The sequence below is a fragment of the Schistocerca nitens genome, chromosome 3, assembly GCF_023898315.1.
Source record: "Schistocerca nitens isolate TAMUIC-IGC-003100 chromosome 3, iqSchNite1.1, whole genome shotgun sequence".
In the NCBI taxonomy this organism is placed as follows: domain Eukaryota; kingdom Metazoa; phylum Arthropoda; class Insecta; order Orthoptera; family Acrididae; genus Schistocerca; species Schistocerca nitens.
The window spans coordinates 223,329,312-223,347,317 of NC_064616.1; the positions used below are offsets into that span (position 1 = coordinate 223,329,312).

At 41.9% G+C, this 18,006-nt stretch overlaps 1 protein-coding gene across 3 annotated transcripts in view; it reads left to right on the forward strand.

Annotated features, from left to right (window-relative positions):
* Positions 1 to 927: 927 nt before the first annotated feature.
* Positions 928 to 18,006, forward strand: part of LOC126248184 (G patch domain-containing protein 4) — a 65,452-nt gene continuing 48,373 nt past the window's right edge. For 2 of the 3 annotated variants that reach the window (XM_049948960.1, XM_049948957.1), the window contains exons 1-2: positions 1,112 to 1,435; positions 7,796 to 7,962. In XM_049948960.1, coding sequence (XP_049804917.1) covers positions 1,390 to 1,435; positions 7,796 to 7,962 — 213 coding nt within the window. In that variant the 5' untranslated portion in view covers positions 1,112 to 1,389. Of the gene's footprint in view, positions 1,085 to 1,111; positions 1,436 to 7,795; positions 7,963 to 18,006 lie in introns of those variants that run through there. The other variant, XM_049948959.1, reaches the window with a different exon arrangement.

Consider the following 18,006-nt stretch of genomic DNA (forward strand, 5'->3'; position numbering starts at 1 on the left):
GTGTTTGGCAAGACATAAACCCGTCAAAATACTCGGAACCTACTGTAGAGGTAGAATAATGCCTTCGAGATAGTTCCTGGGAACATCAACCAGGCTCATCAGCCTCTGCTTTACTAAAAAATTGTGGGTAATATAACATAAGGGAATGACAAATAGATATCGAGGCTAGCAGCCCTAAGGTTGGAATCGCCATGCAAGTACGTTACTTGATAAAGTCACTAAGAAGAAGAAAAATGTTAATGGAATGGTTTTAGATTATGTGAGAATGGAACAGATAAAACACCTAGGTACCAAATGAGTTCATTACATCTGTTAGTTTTTCTATGTTTATTTGATCCTAAGTGTCAGAAGAATTCCGAAACTGCATCATAGACGGTTTCTTCCTTTCGCATCTCATGCTCGTACTAACGAGCATCACTGCAGCGCCAGTGCAGTAAGATATGTAGTCTCACTACATGGGGAAGTTATGCACGTTTAGAAAAAATTTATCAGTAAACCCAGATCAATTAGTAGCTCTTGAGTATTACGGAAATAGTTTAGTAAAAGGTCGCCAGCGTCGCTTTGGCCTGAAAAACGAGGATAAAAACGGTGCCACACACATAATATTGTCAGCTCTGTAGCAACCTCCTTACACTACGTTAATTTCCAAATTCATCCCACTGAACCGAAAACATGCATCACTAAAATCTGAACAAAGAAAAATTCTCAATAGCATTTTCAAAGCAAGAAAGATCCGATACGTTCGGATGAGAGTCACTTAATTGGCAGACCCATTGTGCAGGATCGAAGTAGGATCTAGTGTCTAATAACACCATCGTGCGAGCTTCGTGTTACTTTTCGTATCACATGCGTAAATAATCAGTATGAAGTTGGCATAACCTCATTTTCAAATGAGGAGAACAGCAGAAATAGCTTCCAAAATTGCAATAAATGTATCAGTTGAAGATGTAACTAACTGCTGCTTTAATATGTTTGCTAGAATGAGCATCGTGACAACAAAGTAATCTGTCAGTGCCTTTCGTAGTCCCGGTTCCCCATTTTTGATGCGGCCACACCACCCGATTAGCAGCGCTCCTGAGAGAGGGTAAAGTAACTTTGGTTGCTCACATAATTGTAACCTTTGAAATTCTAGTGGGAAGCGCATGGGTTTTGAATGTGTGTTGTGTTCAGTGTTGTGTGCTTGCCTGTTTGGGAAACAGCTGTATGTGGATTGGAAGTTGGTCTACGTTACCTGTGTACATCAGTGAAAAGAGGATGTTCTTGATACCCATATCCTATTAAATTAATGCAGTTACATAGTGTTTTGTACATTTTAATTTCAAATTTGGAGTGTTCTGTCGGCATGTAAAAATCAACACACAGAAGACCAGAATATTTTCGTTATTAACAATGGAGTTCGCCAAACGTGAAATGGAGAAATATGGATGGAAGGAAGGTACGTAACGTTCAAATCCTTGTTATAGAACAGGAAAAGTCAAATGCTTTTGTGATATGCAATTATATGTGAGTGGTTACATTTGATCATCTTTGTCGCTTTCTGTAAATGTAGCAAACACCGATGTACTACGTCACACATTTTCACTAATTCTGTAAGCTGATAAACCAGAAACTGTCACCGCCGTTACAAGTGAAGCCACATTTACTGTGATGTGTATTATTTACACATATTGTAACTACATTATGAAAAAATGCAAGGCGAGGGCGCTATTTGAGTTTTTCCAAAATTGTAGCATATTTTCATGTCATGCTTTGTACACAAGGTCAATCATGTAATGGAAAATTACTGAGGGCCTAACCAATTTGTCCTGGACACTAAGTAGTTCCTTTCACACAATGTTTAAAGGCCACACACATTTAACTTCCGATCACTAGATCATAACATGGAATCAGTTTTAATAATTCCAACTGCATCTACACAGTGACATGTAAACTCTACCTGTGTATGGAAGCGATCGTTTCACATGTTATGTGACAGATGTTGTGACGTCTTAAGGATGCCATTAGAATCTATGTTACTCTGACCCCAACAGTTTTATACCAGAATAATTTCCTGTTTGTGTTTACTGATTCTCAGTAGACTATAAACTCTGGTATCGTACTGCAATTGCTCTAATGTGCCACTGTTTTGCAGATATCAGTTTTCTCAGTCACAGTTTCGGAAAGATTTAGACTTATTCGTTTTTAACTTGGTTGGTGCACAGCTAATATTGTTTGTTTGTCGTCTTTGGGTTTGTCTTGGCAATGAACTCGCGAATTGGGTTTATCTTTCTTCTCATGATGTATTATTTATTTATTTTGTTTGATATTGTAGTCTTATTCATATGTACCACTATCAGCCTGATTAATATTGGGAAAAGTATTATTTTTCTGCTCTGGATGATTGTCGAATTAGGGCAGTGGAAGAATCAACTAGCAAATTACAATCATCACAGGTGCAGCTTAAATTAGTTCTTTCTTTCCACAATTAATTCCAGTTGTGTATCATTGTTAGATGGTACAGGTACACATTGTTGAATTAAATACTATAATCCATCAGGTTGCATCATGTAGCAGGCCGTAATTTTATCGTTCAAAGGTGATCTGCCAAACCCTGGAAAGCCGGAAGGAAAAACATTCATATAGCTACATTTGTGAGTAACTCATGTGACAAACAAATGCACAGTTTGCCTGCTGTAGCCTTCTCTATATGTTGACTCTAAGGTAGACAGTCCGACTTTGCACTTGGTTCTCATGTGCACAAGTTATAGGTATTATAATGAAGCTGTATGGTGGTTTACCCTTCACACATTTCAGGTTTTGACAAAATGTCTTACAACTGCCTACTATGTGGTAAGATGTCATTACTAATTTATTGATGATTACCAAATTTATTGATGTACTACCTAATGATGATCTAAGAGCATAATTAGAAATAAATAAAAACTCCAGTAGCAGCTGTAGTGATTATAATTATGTTGCTTTTAGAATACTTAACAGCTCTTGAGCAGGGAGTGGGGAAAAAGAGTAACTGAACCTTACAAAACTAAGACTGGGATATCTCTTGGAAGATTTTGTCCAGGCAGTTAATTACTTTCATTTGCTAATTGTTCATTTATGTGAAAAAGTAGTTGCACTGTGGTCTGAATCGCACATGTAATTGTGAACCTATATATCTGATTCACAAGGGGATGCTCAAAGATTTTGAAACTATGTGCATGGTGAACATTTGGCTGCAAGTCATTGCAGTACTTCCTCATTTCCAGTGCTACAATTTTTCTTTCTGACTACATCTTTTCATTGACCTACACTGTTGAATAGAATCCTTTCTGAAACCTAGCTCACTTTTAGGAAGTCAATTCTGGCTTCTCCCACTTTGTTTCATAATTTTACACCACTTGTTATGGTTAACTGATGTTCGCTTCCCATATTTGGGTTTGACCTCCACCTTTTCAAAAATTTTTACATTTTGTGTGGGCCATGTCGTGAAGGTCATCCAACGGAGCCAGTCCATGTGGATGTTGTGAGGTACTCATACAATGATGGCAGTATTGATGCCTGGCCCATGCCGAGTAGTAGCGCCTGTCCATTGTGGGGGGCACTGGGACCAGGCATGATCACTAATGAAGCGAGCAACAGTCTTAAAAAATCAGGCTGTTACCGTCCGACCCTATCTATATCTCAGGCTAAGCTACAGATCACTCTGTCATTACAACCAGTTTTTTCCCCACATTCGTTGACTTCACCAGTTAACAACAGAATTGTGAACATATGCACCAAAAGGTGATGTGACAGAAGCCAACAGCCCATATCAAACATTCCTCCTGACGCACAGTGCGTTCTGTTCTGAGCGGTTGTTCTCTCATTGTTAAAAATTATTGTTGACTGCACTCTGTTACTGCCTGTTGTCACTGTTATTGACATGCCGATGTATACTTTTCGTTGAGTGGCACTAAATACCTTTTAGTTCAGTTTTCAGCCCATGTTTATGAATAGGTGCTTTCTTAGTAGTGAACCTCGAGCCTGGATCAAAATGTCTAGTTTACTCAGTGCATGAGAATGGAAGAAAATGTATGACTGGATAAAAAGTGATCTCCAGATGAATTCAGTGAGATACACAGTATCTGCAAGGATGGTTCATTGTATGAAACTATATTAACCAAAGAAATTCAGATAAAATTAATGAATGATTACAAATACAATATTTAAAAAAAAAAATACTTTGCACACGTGACATTTTAATTTACCAGGAAGTTACAATGAAGAAAGTGATGACAATGTGTAGTTTATCATGTGAAAATGGAAGTTTTGTCATGGTGGTCATGGTCTTACCAAATGCACATACTCTCCAAAAGGCTTTTCATACTTTATCACCGTAGTTCATTTCACAAATCACGGTAGAATTTCATACAGCAGAACTTCTAATGTGACAAAATATCCCACATTCCAACATGATTAGAATGCCACGGAGGAGGAGAGATTGGACTTGGTCCACTAACATAACCATGTAATTGCCTTTTATCCATGTCGGTGCTAGAATCTGTAGCAAACTTGACAAAATTTACAGAGTGGTTATAATTAAACTTTTGCCAGATGAGATCCCAGGAACAATTCCTGAATCACCAGGTAATTCAAACCCGAATCAAATTCTTCAACCCCAGTGCAGAAAGAGGACCTTTCCATATTCCTTGAATGCATTGGTACTCATGAAGAGCTACAGCACTGTTGCTGTTGTTTTGGTAAAACAGCATCATGATTAACCCTCGAGTGGGTGTTCCTATGCATAAAGTGTGTCAACCACAAATAATATTGTCTTGTACCGTTCCATGGTTGCTTCAAAATTGTGAGCCCATACCTATTCCTACATTATTGCTTCAGCTATCACACTACTAACTTGTGCTGTCATATGGCCAAGTGAACAGCAGTAATATAAAACAAACGGCGAGCTAGGCGAGAAAAAATGTACAATACGTGCGAGAAGCTGACCTAGATTACTAGGTAGCGGCACAATCCCACAGTGAGATAATTAACAATCGAATAAGTGATTTGCTCTGATCTGATGCAACTGTGATATTTAATCCTTCGAGTTAGTCATTACTCCGGGATAACACTTGTATGTGGCATCAGAGAGATATAATGTAAGTTCATTTTATCATTGTTTAATTAAACTAAGATTAAGCTGTGATTTTGCTCATACATGTTTACCTTAGTAACATAAAGACAGCTATTCTTTGCATGTGTACAAAGTGCGCTGCGCATCCGCCCGTGTTATAAAAGTGGCATGCCCACTCGAGCATCAAAGCCTTGCTCATCTTGTCCAGACCTGTGTTGACCATCTACAACTGCAATGTACACTAATGCTTGTGTTTGTCATTTATCACTTTACCAGTAATGGGGGTGAAGGGGGGGGGGGCGATGGGTGGGTGGCAGGACAGTGTCCTAGCCCTCTGAGCTGTGCTATCCGGAACCCAGTAATGATCACACAACTTTAAGTAGTTGATACTATGTCACTCTTACCAAATGTGTTGAGTTCCTTCTCTTGTGTGTTCAAAAACGTATCATTTTACCTTGGGCAGTGCTTATCTCATAAGCACCGTAGATTAGTACCTCCCTGTCCCCCACACTCTTTTTAGAGAATTAATGTGACACTACTGAGAGTTGATATAATTTATTTACATCGACTCCACCACTGGGGATTCCATGAATGTCCTGCTTTTTTGTTGCAGTCTTGCAGTGTACTATCCCCGTGTTGCAGTTATGCTATTAAGCCAAAGAATAATATGCCTGTTAGCAAAAATAAGCCTTGACATGTGAAACTCGCAACAAGACAATAGGCTCCCTCTGTTGAATTGCAAAGGAGGTATAAAGTTGAAGTTAATATTTACGCATTGCCTGCATGTCATTAATGCATGGCTTCACGTTCCAGTGCAAAGGTGCACCTGTATACAATTCTTGAATATACTGTTTTCTGTTAATAAACATTGTGATTGAGTTTTATTCATTGGCAGAAGTGAGACCCTTTGTTTAAATGAAGACATGCTCACAAACGAAGGAACTGATAGAATGATTGTAGTTTGTGCTATGAACAATTGTTTGTTGACAGATTGTTCTTAAACTAGTAGTCATTTTGATATTGCAGTGTGGCCAGTTCATCCTGTGTGTCACATGATCAAAAATCAGCAACATTTGCATTTGATGTTAACCTTTTGTGGTAAAAACATAAAAACATTTGGGAAAAAGTTTTATATTTAACTTAATGGAAACACTTTTTTTCCACAGAGTACTCACTTCTACACCGATGGAAAAAAAATCACAACACCAAAAAAATAGTAAATGTTGAGTAATACACATTTGTGTAGGTAACATATTTAAGTGGTTAACATGGATAGATCACAGTTCGATGTAAGCACGAGATAAGAAATTGCAAGCGTGAAATGCCAGTACATTAATGACCGGTGTAACTGCTAGAATGTTGAACGGATGCATGCAAACGTGTAGGCAGTGTGTTGTACAGGTGCCGGATGTCAGTTTGTGGGATGAGGTTCCTTGCCTGTTGCACTTGGTCGGTCAGTACAGGGATGGTTAATGTCATTTGTAGATGATGCTGGATCATATTTGAAAATGCCCCTTGGAATGTTGTTCTTGAACAGGTTGAATCACCAGACTGACAACAAATTTGTTGTCAGAGTGCATGGGATAACCATGAGAGTGCTAATGCTGTCTTACTAATTCGCACCCCACACCATAACTCCAGGTGTAGGTCCAGATGTGTGTAGCACGCAGACAGATTGGTTGCAGGCCCTCAACTGGCCGCCTCCTAACCAACACGTGGTGATCAGTGACATTGAGGCAGAACCAGCTTTCATTAGAAAACACAACAGACCTCCACCCTGCCCTCCATTGAACTCTCACTTGACAACTGCTGAAGTCACAAATGCCGGTTGTTTGGGGTCAGTGGAATGCACGCTACAGGGCATCGGGCTCGGAGCTGTCCTTGAAGTAACCAATTTGTAACAGTTCATTGTGTCACTGTGGTGCTAACTGCAGCTCAAATTGCTGCTGCAGATGCAGTATGATGCAGCAGAGCCATATGCCGAACATGTCATGTTGCCATATGGAGCCCTGTTTTCTTGGCACCTTACATTCTCGTGATCACCTCTGCCAACAATCATATACAGTGGTTACATTTCTGCCAAGTCTTTCTGCACTATCACAGAGGGAACATCCAGCTTCTTGTGGCCCTATTACACTACCTCTTTGAAACTCAGTTAGGTGTTGATAATACCATCTTTCTCGCCTTAAAAGCATTCTTGACGTAACATCAACTCATTATGTCCAATCTCAAAGGTAACTAAAGGTCATGACCATTATAGTGTGTATTTAAAGCAAACCTTATTTGCATCTAGTGCCTCTGTTATGCGACTGGCGCAAAATTTGAATAGACAACCTCTTTCAATTGTGGAAACACACCTGCCAACTTTCATTTATGTTTCACAGCTCCTTCTTGTCGTTGCAATTTTTTTCCACCAGTGTACATATAATAGATATTGCAAGAAATTACTGTAGTCAATTAAGGTGTATATTGTTCCTCACTGCTGTTCATTGTATCACAATTTTCCATTTCAGTTTCTATTATGGTCTCTCTCTCTCTCTCTCTCTCTCTCTCTCTCTCTCTCTCTCTCTCTCTCTCTCTCTCAGAACTGTCAAATGTTGAGATACTGAGATACTCTGTGAAATACTCCGATTTGTGTGTTATTTTACTTATGTGGAACCAGACAGTTTAATAAATTACAAGTTTTTGTTTTACTACATTTCATAGGGAAAGGGCTTGGTCGAAATGAAACAGGTATGACAAAGGCCATAACTCCAAAACTGAAGTTTGACACTGCAGGTATTGGCCATGATTATTCAGAAGAATTCACCTACAACTGGTGGGAAGTTGCTTATGATAGTGCCTTGAAAAATGTAGCTGTTAAGTCAAATGAGGTAAGCAACATTCACATTTATAACTCTTACAAACAAGTATCTCCCACTCCATCTGGACGACTGTACAGAAACCATATAAAGATTATTCTTTAATAAAACCGTCTTGGTTGCAAAAATAATGCTTTAATTACGCATTTCACCTTTATAGGGCACCATCAGATTGTCTACAAAAGGAAGAAAGGCGAAACATATCATTAAAGCAATATTTTAGCAACCAAGATTGTTTTACTCAAGAATATTACTTATGCCATATGTAGGGTGTTTCTCCTAAGACCATCAGGTGCATATTGTCTCGTCTTTTGGCAGATATTAATACTTTTTTTTTTGCAATGTGTAGCTGGAGTAAATCCAAACAAATACTGCATATTACATGTTTCCGGTGTCTGTGGAAAGTATCGGTTTGTTTCCTTTTACTAACAAAATTATTTTTAAAGCAAAATTTTATGTGCCTGTTTGATAGAGCAGTTCCAAATTAGTCTATGGTGACACTTGTTTTATTGATATCTATTAGCAGGAGCAATAAAACATGAAGAGTAACCAGTACTCCAGCAGCAACTCGTGGTCTTGCGGTCGCGTTCTTGCTTCCCGAGCACGGGGTCCCGGGTTCGATTCCCGGCGGGGTCAGGGATTTTCACCTGCCTCGAGATAACTGGGTGTTTGTGCTGTCCTCATCATTTCATCATCATTCATGCAAGTGGCAAGATTGGACTGAGAAAAGATTGGGAATTTGTATGGGTGCTGATAACCGCGCAGTTGGGCGCCCCACAATCCTATCATCATCCAGCAGCAACTCAAGTGCTACCCTGACCTGCACTGACTGCTGCTGCCGTAGGGAAGCTCCGCTTAGTTGCTGCTGGGGCACCAAATATTCTTTGCATTTTAGTGACTGTTGATACATGTAGATAAAACAAGTGTCACACTAGACTAATATGGAGCAGCTCTGTCGAATGGGCATGTAAAATTCTGCTTGAAAAATCATTTTGTTTGTAATGGGGAAACAATTTGGCATGTTCTGTAAACATTGGGTGTTGTGCTAAAGATGTGATGGGCAGTATTTGCTTGGGCTGAGTGCAGCTACACATTGCAAAAAGAAAATTGCAAATATCTGCCGAAACATCATAGAAAATGTGCCTAATGACCCATAGGAGAGAGACCCAGTATGTAAATCTGAATTCATGGTGTGGTGTATTATAAGTAATACCAAAAACTAATGTGGCTGGAACTATACACTAATAGAAGCGAAACATTCCAGTAAACATGGGCCAATAAGGAAGCAGTTAGTGAATGTGTGACTATAGACTGCCACTGACCTTGGTATGAAATATTTTCCTAGTTAGTAGAAATGTAATCAAAGGTAAACTTTTTGATTGAGTACACACCTTATTGAACTCAAATTTCACCCATGGCCTACTGCTTCAATGGGTTATGGTACAGATTACTGTACAATCAAACCGTATTTTACGGGCTATAAGATGCACTTTTTTCTTCAAAAAATTGCCTCCAAAATTCAGGTGCATCTTATGCTTGAAATTAATATAAAAATGTCCAGTGCTTGATTTAAAATTTCCACCAGTCTTAAAAATAGCCATCTGTTCAATGCCATGGGAAACCTATCTCTGGCAACATTGGATTCAACTGACAGCAGCAGTTGTGGGGATTCACAAGCTTGCTAACACTGTCTCTTTCCTGCCCTGCCATAACAAACCCAGAACACTGTCTAGCCTGTGACGTGTCACTGCAGTCTACGGTGCCAGTGAACTTGAATTGAAAATGATTTGTGTTATTGGTAACAGTACAATATGATTGTTAGTAGCTAGTTTAATAATGGAAAAAAATAAGTTATTCATATGACATGGGCTATAAATTGAAACCGATAGCATACACAGAACAACATGGGAGCAGCCTTCCACCAACAGGGAAAACCATTCGCAACTGGCAGGTTGCTAAAAGAAGATTTGAAAAAGATGAGGAAGACTAAATGTGCAAAAAGAGGACAGAAAGCAAAATGGCCAAAACTAGATGACGCATTGAAATGGATTCTAGGACACTGTCAAAACGTAATGGAAATTAATACAGAAATGATTTAAATACATGCTCATAAGCTAGTGCTACAGTGGAACTTAAGAGACTGTAAGGGTGGACTTGGCTGGTGCTACAAGTTTATGAAGCGTCATGGACTTAGCTTGCGAACCAAAACCAAAATATCTCAGAAAATTCCATAATATTATGATGAGGAAATATTATCATTCCATAGCTTTATTATTCAGCATCAAAAGAAAACCAGTGTGGGACTAAGCCAAGTAGCAAATATGGACAATACTCCTCTGATATTTGATGTGCCGAGTAACAGAACTGTTGCCATGAAAAGTGCTAACGCTGTAGCTATAAAAACAAGTTGACATGAAAACATACACTATACTATTGTCCTTTCATGTTGTGTTGATGGTACTATACTTAATCCAATGATCATTTTCAAGTGCAAAACATGCCAAAACCTTCTGAAATACTGCCAGATGGCGGTGTTCACGTATATGACAAGGGTTGGATGGATGAGGCTGGTATGAAATTATGGATTAACTAAGTGTGGGAGAAAAGGAAGAAGGAAAGATGCTTTATTGAAGAAGAGTTCTCTTCTTGTGCTAGATCAGTTTAGTAGTCATTTGAAAAAATCTGTGAAAGAGAAATTGAGACAGGTAAATACAGAGCTTGCTGTTATTCCAGGAGGACTTACTTCACAATTGCAAGCTCTTGGTGTCGTGATAAATAAACCATTTAAAGTGTATATTTGAGAGTAATGGAACAAATTGATGCTGGATGAAACCTAACATGAATTCACTCTGAAGGGAGCTTTAAAATGACCTACAATCAAACAAATGTGTCAGTGAATAAAACAGTTGTGGTGTAGATTGAGAGAAGACATTATTGTTAAATCTTTCAAGAAGTGCTGTGTAAGTAACACTCGCAATGGCAGCAAAGACAATCTTATAGACAAAGACAAAGAATATGAAGAAGAAAAATCAGATGACGATTTTCAGGGATTTTGAAAGTCAGTTCGGTTTTATAAACTAAGTTTTTTTTTTAGTCTGGCTTTGCAACCTAACAATAAAAACGGTAAAAATGTTATTTAAAAAAAAACTGCCTAAAATTAAGGTGTTTCTTATAGTCTGTAGCATCTTATAGTCCATAAAATGTGATACGTGTTAGAGGAGGAGTTCCATCTGCTGTTCTCACTTTTGATTTTTATTTGTGTATATTTGGGGGGAGGGGGGGGGTCCTTATTTCCACTGAAGAAGGTGGCAGTTAATGATAAGACGAATGTTGTGGCATGTTAAACAACATCCTCTGACTGGAATTAGATGAAGTTGTGGAGTGATGACACCAGTTATGTTTTATTTTTAACATTCTTATTTGGTGCTGTGTTAAAGAGAAGAGCTCATTATCAAAGACAGGCAACTTCATTTTTCCTGAAGTTTAGATGTTAACTGGTTCCAGTAGCATTTTCCATGCTGAATTTCATTTTAATCTTCTCAAGCTTCAACAAAAGACTGAAATGTGTTTAAAATGAATGTAAATCATAATATGCAGAACAAAATTGAGACAATTCCGTTACATTTCTGCTTCATTTTCACTCATCGCCAGCAGCAACCAATAAGATAATTGGAATGTTTCTCTGGCATTCCCATATTGCAGTGTGCATCCAGTATGGCGGAACCTCACCCATTATATGCTGTTGATCTCCTCCCCCCCCCCCCCTCCCCTCCGGGCTACTCGCCACTCTTTGGCGGGTTCGTGCTTGGCTGCCACAGGGCCCAAGCCTTTGCAGCATTTTTTCCCTCCCGTGCTGCATGTCTATTCTCTAGCTATTTTTTCCCCTCCCTTCGAGGACATGTCTGCGGTATTATTGGGAATGTTCTGCATTCTGTTGCTGACGAGCACACAGTCTCACCTTTGTTTATCACTCCCTTTTCCTTTCTTTGTTTGCCTTCTCTTCTCATTTCTCTGCTTTGGCATTTGAGGATCCTATTTTTTTTCTTCTTCCTCCCTGTGTGCTCCTGAAGGTCTGCCCATGCGTCTGACGTATAACAGGTGACTGGGTAACACGTAATTCCCAGCCCCAGGTTGACAGGTAGGGTTCGCTCGTGCCCCTTGGTACAGATCAGGCCCAGGGAGGTGTGATTGGCTGAGCTGCGACCTTCCCAAATTGCCGATTGGTCCCTCTGTCAGGTGTTTGGGAGGTGTGAGCACTCACCTAATGCGGGTGTGCCCCCTTGTGAAGGGGGCCCCCAGTTGGAAGGAGCAGGCCATCAGAGATACTGGCAATCATGGGGATTTCCTCGTGATGAGTCAATAATCTTCCCACTCAACATGTATAAAATGTAAATGTAATGAGGCTAATGATTCAAGGACCCTTCCCACTGCACCACGGTTCCTCGTGGTCCCACATACTGAAGATGGTCAGTCCTTCGCCATGGTAAATCTGTTTATTATTCAGAAAGCTGTAGATGCAGTTGCTGGCCCTGTGACATCCTGTTCTCGTTTACAGAGTGGCGCTTTGCTTTTGGAGACCACTTCTGATTCTCAAGCACAACAACTGATTGCTGCCCCACTTCTCCACTGTTTCCCTGTTCGTGTCGAGGCTCATAGAACTTTGAATTCTTCTCATGGTGTAATTTACACCAGGCTGCTCGACGGTCTAACCGAGGCCGAAATCCATTCTTACCCCTCTGATCAGGGTGTCATTGCCATCCATCAGGTAATGAAAAAGGTCTATTCCTCCTTAGTGCCCACCCACACTCTCTTTCTCACCTTTGATAGAGTGGTGCTTCTGTCCAAGCTCAAAGCAGGCTATGAAATTATCACCGTCCGGCCGTACATTTCGAACCCGATGCGCTGCTACCAGTGTCATCATTTCAACCACACTAGAACGTCTTGTCAACACCCAGCCAGATGTGTCACCTGTGGCAGGGATGTGCGTGAGGGCAATTGTCCACCTCCTCCTCCCCTCTGTATCAACTGCACCTCCTCTTGGGATTGTCCAGGTCATCTTGACGAGTGGGCTGTTCAAGAAATCTGGGCAAAGGAAAAGGTGCCTTATCCAATCGCTCGCAAGTTACTGGCTAGTCACAAACCCTGCGTCCTCCCGTCTGGTACCTATAGTTCTGATCTTGTTACCCCTCACTCCATGAAGGACGTGGCCACGCAGACATGTGACATCCAGTTTAGCTCTGATGTTGTGAAATTGCCCATTGTCAAGGTAGCATCGCCATACACTCCCCGCCCCACGGAAAAGCCACCAGGTACATAACCAGTAGGCCAGAAAGGACAGGAGGAGTACTCCCTGAAGACTTCCTCTGTCCCTCCAGCCAAACAACACCTCAGTCTTCGTCTAACCAGAAAGGCTCGAAGTAGTCCACAAAAGGCAAATGGTTTTCTCCTTCGCCACCTCGAAGATCCTCTTCGATGGTGTCACCACGTGATAACTTGGCATGGCCAGCCTCCGTGTTGCCAGTGTGCACCAACAACCATTTTTCCACATTGGACTCCACAGACCGACCGCACAAGCAGGCTGATGCTTCTTTGGATCCCATGGAGCAGGATCCTCCTGCTTCTGTGTTCTGTAGTAGCGCCTCTTCCCCACCTGTCACTCAGCAGCCGCCGGGCTGACACCTCTATGTCTGTTCCTCATCATGACTCTCCTCCAATGAAACGTGTGCAGCCTTTGGTCCCACACAGAGGATTTCCGGCTGTTTTTAGTGTCGCAGTGTCCCCTTGTACTCTGCCTTCAGGAAGCGAAGCTGTGCCCTCACAACTGTTTTGAGCTTTTACATTTATTCCCAATTCGTTTTGACCTTCCCCCTGAGGTTGGCATTCCATCTCATGGGGGCGTCATGCTGTTCATATGGGATGACATTCATAGTCAACCCATCTCCCTGACTACCAGTCTTCAAGCTGTTGCAGTTCGCCTTTTCCTTCCCCACCTGACTTTTTCCCTTTGTACCATATATGTCCCTCCGTCATTCGCTGTCACCAGGACAGACTTCCTTCAACTTATTGGGCAGCTACCTCCCCCATTTTTGCTACCTGGTGACTTTAATGTGTATAATCCCCTGCAGGGTTCTCCCAGGACCTGTCAGAGAGGCGCCCTCTTGTCTGACCTTCTTAACCAACTTAACCTCTTGTGCCTTAACACTGGAGCACTCACTTTCCTTTCAGACTCCTCGCACACCTATTCCCATTTGGACCACTCCTTCTACAAGGCCCAGCTTTCCCCTCATCGTGAGTGGTCCGTTCTTTTTGACACCTACTCGAGCGACCATTTCCCGTGTGCTCTCTGTTTGCTGACTCCTACACCATCCAATGCAAGCCTAAATGGCAGCTTCCGAAGGCTGACTGGCAGCTTTACTCCTCCCTGGCGACCTTTGAAGAAGAAGATTTCCCTAGTTGTGATGACCACAATGTTTGTGATATCCCGCAAACGTTATTCTTACTGCTGCAGAACATTCCATCCCCTGTACTTACACTTTACCACATCGTGTCCCAGTCCCTTGGTGGACTCAGGCATGTCGCGTTGCAATTCGCAGATGGAGACGTGCTCTCCGCGTTTTTAACCACCACCCTACGCTGGCCAACAGCATTCATTATAAACAGATGTGTGCAAAGTGTCATTGCGTTCTTCGGGATAGCAAAAGAGCTAGCTGGGTTTCATTCACTAGTTCTTTTATCAGTTCCACCCCTTCCTCTGTCATGTGGGCCAACCTCAGTCAGCTCTGTGGGAACAAGATCCATTCCCCAATTTCTGGCCTGACAGTAGCTGACAATGTCATCGTGGACCCTATTGCTATCTCCAACACCTTGGGCCACCATTTTGCGGATTGAGCTCTTCTCACTATCACCCTGCCTTCCTCCATCAGAAACGAGTGGGGGAGGCTCAGGCGATACCTTTCTCTTATCCGAATCGTGAGTGCTATAATGCCACCTTTACTATGAGGAAGGTAGATCATGCTCTCAGTTCATCTCAATCCTCCGCCCCAGGGTCCGACGCCATCCACATTCAGATGTTCCAGCACCTTTCTCATGCAGACAAACACTTGCTGCTTAATTCGTACAACCGCATCTGGGCAGAGGGCACATTTCCTGGATGCTGGCGTGAATCCACCATCATACCCGTACCTAAGCCTGGTAAGGACTAAAACCTTCCTTCTAGCTACCGCCCCATCTCTCTTACCAGCTGCATTTGCAAGGTAATGGAACATATGGTTCATGCCGGGCTGGTGTGGTGGCTCGAGTCTCGCCATTTACTAATGAATGTTTTCTTCAGGTGTTTTCACAAGACAGAGTTTTCAAGGTGCGTGTGGGTTCTGCCTTGCCAGACATCTTCGTCCAGCAAAATGGTGTGCCTCAGGGTTCCGTCCTGAGTGTCGTCCTCTTTGCTATCGCCATTAACCTTATAACAGCCTGTCTCCTGTCAGGCATCTCCGGCTCCCTTTTTGTTGACGATTTTGCCATCTGTTGCAATTCTCCACAGACCTGTCTCATTGAGCAGCATCTTCTGCGCTGTCTTGATCGTCTTTACACCTGGAGCATCGACAGTGGCTTTTGCTTTTCCACTGACAAAACTGTCTGTATGAATTTCTGGCAGTGCAAATGGTTTCTCCCACCATCTCTACATCTTGAGCCTGTTGCCCTTCCATTCATTGAAACTTACGAAATTCCTGGGACTCATGCTCGAGAGGAAACTCTCGTGGTCTTCCCATGTGTCTTGCCTGGCAGCCCGCTGTATGCGTTCCCTGAATGTCCTACATGTCCTCAATGGTACTTTCGGGGTTGCCGATCCAACCACCCTCCTCAGTTTTTACCAGTCCCTTGTCCGTTTGAAACTGGACTATGGGTACTTTGTTTATGCGTCTGTACACGCCCATCCCTCTAACGCCGTCTCAGCACTATCCACCATCATGGCATCCATTCGGCCATGGGCACCTTTTACACCAGCCCGGTTGAGATTCTGTATGCTGTAGCTGCTCAACTACCACTGCCCTACTGCCGTGACTTTCTCCTTAGCAGGTATGCATGCTGTTTGTCTGCCATGCATGGCCACCCTTCCTATGCCTCCTTTGATAATTCCTTTGATTGTCAGTATGATGCTTGTCCCTCATCTCTGTTACCTCCTGGAGTCTGGTTTCACCACTGGCTACGGTGGCTTAACTTCACACTACCTGCAGCTTTCGCAGTGGGTGTGAACCCTTCACCACCTTGGCTTCATGAAGTGGTCCATGTTAACCTTGGCCTTCATTCACTTCCTAAGGACACTACTCCAGCCTCAGTCTATCACCTTCAGTTTCACGACCTTCGTATGGAACTTAGCAATGGCTTTTGGAGTGACCGTGGGGTCGGGTAATCCTTCGTCATTGGCACCCATGTATTTCAATTTCGGCTTCCAGCACACTCCCCAGTATTTACAACTGAGCTCTTCGCCTTGTATCAGGTCACAGAGTACATCTGGTGACACAGACTTTTCAATTGTGTCCTCTGCTCCGACTCACTCAGTGCCCTTAAAAGTCTATGTGCGCTGTACGCTGCCCATCCCTTAGTGTAGCAGGTCCAGGAAAACTGTCACTTGCTCACTCTTGGTGAAGCCAGTGTCATTATTTCTGTGGGTTCCTGATCATGTTGGTCTGACAGTAAACGAGGCTGTTGGCGCTGCTGCCAAGGCTGCAGTCCTTGAACCCCAGCGTGCGAGTACCCATATTCCCTTTGATGATCTCTGCATTACCGTCTGTCAGGAGGTGGTGTCCCTTTGGCATCACCAGTGGTCAGTCCTCCCTTCATGGGAAAAGCTTTGGCATATTAAGCCTCTCCCAGCACCTTGGGCGATGACCTCTCGGCCCTCCTACTGGCAGGAGATTATTTTAACTCAGCTGTGTATTGGGCTCTGCCTTTTTAGCCATCGTCATTTGGTAAGTGGCGCTCCCCTACCCCTTTGTACACATTGCGCCCAAATTTTAACTATCCGCCACTTCCTGATGGAATGCCCTTTTTTTAAAAATTGATGTTCCAGCTTGGGTTTGCCGTCTGATTTATCAGCCGCTTTAGACGAACGATGAGCGGGCTGTCGACCTCATTTTACTTTTTTTCCGCCGAAGCAATATGGCGAAGGCCATTTAATTTTTAGTTTTGGACCTCCGTTTCTGTATGGTGTCTTTTCTAGGCCCTTTTCCATGTGCCTTTTTTAGCTGTCTTCTGTTCTGTCAATTGGGACTGACGTATAGTCGTTCAACTCCTCTGTGTGTTCCCGTTCTATAGTTTTGACTTGGGCACGTATGACCGCAGTTGTTTTTATGCCCTAAAGCAAAACAAAACAAGACAAAACAATTGTATGTTGTTGTATGCTCAGTCGAATCTTATGTTATTAATTTAAGATAATGAAGTACTATCATGGAAGAGAATGTGCAAGACCGAGCAAAATGGAGAGAAATAGCATGACATTCAAATGTTGCAGTGGTAAGTTTTTATACCCTATTTGAGAGGAATTCTACACAATGTTACAATGAAGTTGGAAGTGTTGTCCATAGTCAAAGCTGTGAATGTGAATAAAGAAGATTAACAGTGTTCTCTCTCTCTCTTTATGTAACTAAAGGTTTCTTGCTATAGGCTATGTATGTATTTATGTATTATTCAGTTTTATTACTATAAAATAAAAAAGGTCTATGGAAAACTAATGTTGTTAATATAATCCCAAGCTCACTGATCTCAGAATTGGACAGATCTGTTAAAAAGTTGTCCTTCAGTTCCAGACTTAGACATAGCTTCACATGTAAAAAAAGAAAAGAAAAAACAACTCCTAAATTTATTTACAATTTTCAGCTTTTTTATTCCCTCTATATAAAAAAATGAAACTAAATTTGCTTGTGAGGCATTGTAAAAATCACCTGCATAATACTCACTGCTCTACACCCTATAGATATCTGTATATTAGTCTGTGGTCTCTCCTGTAAAAAAGTGAAAAGTGGAGTTGTCCATCTTTGATAATGAGCTCCTCGAGTAAGG